This window comes from Argentina silus (assembly GCF_951799395.1).
Source record: "Argentina silus genome assembly, chromosome: 3".
Classification (NCBI taxonomy): Eukaryota; Metazoa; Chordata; class Actinopteri; order Argentiniformes; family Argentinidae; genus Argentina; species Argentina silus.
Genome location: NC_139657.1, coordinates 8936529 through 8941528, shown reverse-complemented (window position 1 = coordinate 8941528; position 5000 = coordinate 8936529). Strand labels below are relative to the sequence as shown.

The following is a 5000-nucleotide window of genomic DNA, read 5'->3' as shown; positions in this document are numbered from 1 at the left end:
GTACTGCAGTATGATTGATGAGTGTGACTTTTTAGGAGTGTGTTACACATCATGTGACGTGTGTGTGCGTGTGTGTGTGTTACAGGAGCACAGTGTGTGTTACAGTGACTGCTCGTTCTCCCACTCGGAGGGCAACGTGACTCTGAGTTTTGACTTCAGTTCTCTGGGCTCTGTGGGAACTTTGATGAACGGCCCCAGTTTCACCTCCAAAGGAACCAAATACTACCACATGTTCAACATCAGCCTGTGTGGAGGAGAGGTACTCACACACACACACACACACACACACACACACACACTTTCTCTAGTCCTGCCTTGAGGTGGGCACGATCGTTATACAGTATTATAATATATATTAATAATATATTACAGTAGTAGTATCAAATATGGATGCTTGTGTGTACAATACACAGCCCTCACACACAAGTCCTCCTCATTCACCTGTCTTTCCCCCCTCTGTCTCATAGGACCAGAGGGCAGTGTGTTCAGACAACGTGACTGACCTATCCAGCACTGACTCTCAGAGAGAGACAGGGGAACCAGCCAGTGGCGTGAAGTCTTTCATCTGTCAGTCAACAATTATCCCCTCCAATGGGAGGGGCTTACCTACTGTGCTGTCCTCCCAGTCCATCAGCCTAGCAGACACCTTCCTGGGTTAGTATGCATGCATAGACACACATGAACACAGACACACTCACAGACTTAGGAACGCTATACTAATACTGGGTAGGGCCTCCCTTTGCTCTCAAAACAGCCTCTTCATGGCATTGATTCCACAAGATGTTGGAAACATTCCTTCGAGAACAAGCAACACCATTAGACCCAACCCAGTGATAGAAGAAAAAAAAAGAGAATGACTTGACCCACTGGAAAGAATCAACCCAAAAAACAAAGCTGTTATCTGGTGAATCTAGCCACATCCCAAAGGTGTTCTATTGGATTCAGATCCGGTGACTGGGAAGGCCACTGGAGAACACTGAACTCATTGTCATGTTCATGTAACCAGTATGTGATGACTTTTGCTTTGTGACATGGTGCATTATCATGTTGGAAGTAGCCATTAGAAGATGGGTAAATTGTGGCCATGAAGGGATGCACATGGTCAGCAACAATACTCAAATAGGCTGTGGCATTCAAGCGATGATTGATTGGTATTAACGGGCCCAAAGTGTGCCAAGAAAACATTCCCCACACCATTCCACCACCTCCACCATGAGAAGGTGTACAGGTGGTCCTAATAAAGTGTTCAGTGAGTGTATACACACACACACACACACACACACACTGATTGATACATGTGTTGTGTGTAGGAGCGACAGTGGAGAGTTCACTTGATGGAATCCAAGCCAGACCAGACCTGTTCCCAGAGACCTCAAAGAAGGTTCCGGATGTCAACTTCTTCTACCGGTAAGCATCTAAATCATGATGACGACACATTCCTGTCCTATTGACGCAAAGACAGCTGGGAGGACATCACCTGACTGGATGTCTTTGACAGTGAATAGATGTACATACACTGTACTATATTATATAGTATATAGTACCAGTCAAAAGTTTGGACACACCTTCTCATTCAATGGTTTTTCTTTATTTTTATTATTTTCTACACTGTAGATTAATATTGAAGACATCAAAACTATGAAGGAACACATATGGAATTATGTAGTAAACAAAAAAGTGTTAAACAAACCAGAATATGTTTTATATTTTAGATTCTTCAAAGTAGCCACCTTTTGCTTTGATGACAGCTTTGCACACTCTTGGCAAGGTGTGTCCAAACTTTTGACAACTTTTGGTACTGTATATAATATATACTATACTATATACTAATATATTCTATAATATAATATAGAATAAACCAGATAGATACAATGATTCATCTCTACAGTGACTGTCTTTGCTGTTGTTGTTGTTGTTGTTGTTGTTACACTTATGATGTTGGTGTTTCTTTGGTGGGTTCAGGTCTCCGGAATTCACCTCGTCATGTGTTGCGGGTCGTAGTGCAGTGGTCACGCTTCGCTGTAACCCGGAGAAGAGCACACAAGGAGACCTCAAAGTGCCCAGGTACGATGTCTGACTGTCTGTCTGTCTGACTTTCTGTCTGTCTGACTGTTTGTCTGTGTGTCTGTCTGTCTGACTGTCTGACTGTCTGTCTGTGTGTCTGTTTGTCTGACTGACTGTCTGTCCTGTCTGTCTGACTGTTGTGTGTCTGTCTATCTGTCTGTCTGTCTGTCTGTCTGACTTTCTGTGTGTCTGTCTGTGTGTGTGTCTGACTCTCTGTGTCTGACTGTCTGTCCTGTCGGTCTGACTGTCGTCTGTCTGTCTGACTGTCTGTGTGTCTGACTTTCTGTCTGTCTGTCCGTCCGTCCGTCCGTCCGTCTGTCCTCATCCAACCTTTCACGCGTTACTTTACATGAAGGAGAGGAAGGCTGAGTGTCCTGAAACAACCTCTGCTTACCATTTTTGATCTATTCGAGCGTGTCTGTGTGTGTGTATTTAAAACTCAAGGTCTCCTTCCGTCCCCCCCCCGTCTACCCTCTCTGAGGGGAAACTGCAGCCTCGTAGGAGATTAGAACTGAAAGGACCGACTTGAAAGCAGTCCAGGCTTGAAACGATCTGCGAGCTGAATGCGCAGAAACTTACGAATTCCCCCGTGACCGTTAAATTATTACCCTGTTACACTGCGATTCAGAGGAGGGAGTGAGGGTAACTGAGGACCGCGCGCAAGGCCAAACACACGGAAGCGTTTGTCAAGAGTCAAACACTCTCGACGACAGGGGGGGTCTGAACAGTGGTTTCCTCCGGCAGACCCTCCCCTGGTTTAGAACATGGGTTTAGAACACGATAAGGTTTTTCCTTCTTGGTTTTTCCTCTCAGAGTGACTAAATATCTCTCTTTCTCTATATTATGAAATCGTTGTGGGGGGGTTAGGGTTACGGTTAGGGTTATTCTGTGGGAGTGACTGTGTGCGTGTGTGTGTGTGTGTGTGTCCCTGTCCTGTGTGGCATACTGAGACCGTGTCCTTGTTGTAGTCGGTGCCAAGCGGGAACCTGTGACGGCTGCACCTTTCACTTCCTGTGGGAGAGCTCGGGGGCGTGTCCTCGCTGCACAGACCGAGACTTCCACCAGATCGAGGGTGCCTGCAAGGGAGGACAACAGGTGTGTGTGTGTGTGTGTGTGTGTGTGTGTGTGTGTGTGTATCTGTGTGTAGGCCTGTGTGTGTGTTTGTGCACAGGTTAATTAACTTAATTACAACTTTAGCGAGAGAAGACAGTAATTACTGTATAACTGCATAATGGCTTTATGTATCCTGCATTCTGTGTGTGTATTTTGTGTGCATGTGTTTTAGATACTGTATCCAACCGTGTGTGTGTGTGCACGCGTGCGTGTGTCTGCGTGCATGTGCGTGTGTGTGTGTGCGTGTGTGTGTGTGTGTGTGTGTGCTTCCCCTCCCCCAGGACATGCTGTACGTGTGGTATGAACCAAAGCTGTGTATGGGAGGGATGGCCCTCCCTGAGAAGGAGACATGGCCGTGTGAGACCTGGGACCTGTGGATACGGTTGGGGACTGCTCTAGGAGCCTTCACTGCTGTCCTGCTCATCTCCCTCACCTGCTTCTTCTGGAAGAAGAACAAGAGGTATATTCAACCCTCCATCCCTTCATCCTCCATCCCTCCATCCCTCCCTTCATCCATGTCCTCTCTGTCTCTCTCTCTATGACTTTACCATATCTCATCTTGGATTCTTACTGAAAGCTCAGATTTCCTCACCATCCATTCTTCCATCCATCCATCCCTCCTTCCATCCCTCCATCCCTCCCTTCATTCATTTCCTCCCCCTATCCGCGAGATGGCACACTTGAAGTGAGCGCAGACGTAATGTAAGCGGTGGCTCCCCTCTCTCTGATAGGCTGGAGTATAGGTACTCTCGGCTGGTGATGTCAGCCAATAAGGAGTGTGAGCTGCCGGGGGCGGACAGCTGTGCCGTGATGGAGGGAGAGGAGAACGAGGGAGAGATGGAGGACGAGGTGATCTACTCAAAGAAAACCTCGCTGCTGGGGAAACTCAAAGCTATCGCATCCAAGGTGAGAACCTGATCAATGACATGAGTCTCACTGTCTGTGTAGAAGCTGTGTCTTTCCCATGTGTCACAGTTTTAGGTCATGAATTAATGTATGTGTCTGTGTGTTTCTGTCTCTCTGTTTGTGTGTGTGTGTGTGTGTCTGTCTGTGTCTGTGTCTCTGGGTGTGTGTGTGTGTGTGTCCATCCCTATCTCCAGCAAAACGGTGAGAGCTATGAAAATGTCCAGTTGAACTCCTCCCAGTCAAAAGGATTGGTGTGGGGGTGAAGAGAAAGAGTGGAAGGAACTGGGAGAGTGAGAGAGAGGAGAGACCAATCCCTGCAAGAGAGACTCACCACAGATCTCCCCTGTTGAGCGTACGGACCTGGAACACACACACACTCGAGTGTGCACACACACGTGCGCGCACACACACCCAGGGCCAGGCTCTGAGAGGAAATGACACCCACCTGGTGGCCTTATGACCTCGGCAAGGGAGAGCAGTTGTTCTGAAACGTCTATTGGTTTTTGTCGTGTGTGTGTGTGTGTGTGTGTAGGGGAGGGGGGGGGGGGGGGGGGTGTAGGGGCTAATGTCTAATGTCGATGTGTTGCTTGAGAGAGTGTTTGCAGAATGCTCAGGTAAAGAAGAGGACCTAAATGTTGGATGTCTACGTTTTTGTGTTGTTTATCTCTAGTTCTTTCCATCACTGTGGCAGATTGTTTCGGGCAGCCATTTTGTTCTTCACTCAGGTGTTCTCTGGCCTTCTGACGAATTCCAAACCGACCCCTAGACCCAGACCTTACTCGACACACACACACACACACACACACACACACACACACACACACACACACACACTCCTGTGGTACACTGCCTCCTACCAATCTTGACATACACTGTGTACAGTATGTGATGTTTATTCTTTGGTGATTTTGTATTAC

General features: G+C 47.3%; 1 protein-coding gene across 2 annotated transcripts in view; it reads left to right on the top strand.

Annotated features, from left to right (window-relative positions):
- elapor2a (endosome-lysosome associated apoptosis and autophagy regulator family member 2a) overlaps nt 1-4639 on the top strand; it is an 18562-nt gene extending 13923 nt beyond the window's left edge. For both annotated transcript variants that reach the window (XM_083667334.1, XM_083667335.1), the window contains 8 exons: nt 86-259; nt 468-654; nt 1311-1407; nt 1963-2064; nt 3033-3159; nt 3459-3637; nt 3909-4083; nt 4278-4639. In XM_083667334.1, coding sequence (XP_083523460.1) covers nt 86-259; nt 468-654; nt 1311-1407; nt 1963-2064; nt 3033-3159; nt 3459-3637; nt 3909-4083; nt 4278-4346 — 1110 coding nt within the window. In that variant the 3' untranslated portion in view covers nt 4347-4639. The remainder of the gene's footprint in view (nt 1-85; nt 260-467; nt 655-1310; nt 1408-1962; nt 2065-3032; nt 3160-3458; nt 3638-3908; nt 4084-4277) is intronic.
- The last annotated feature ends 361 nt before the right edge of the window (nt 4640-5000 follow it).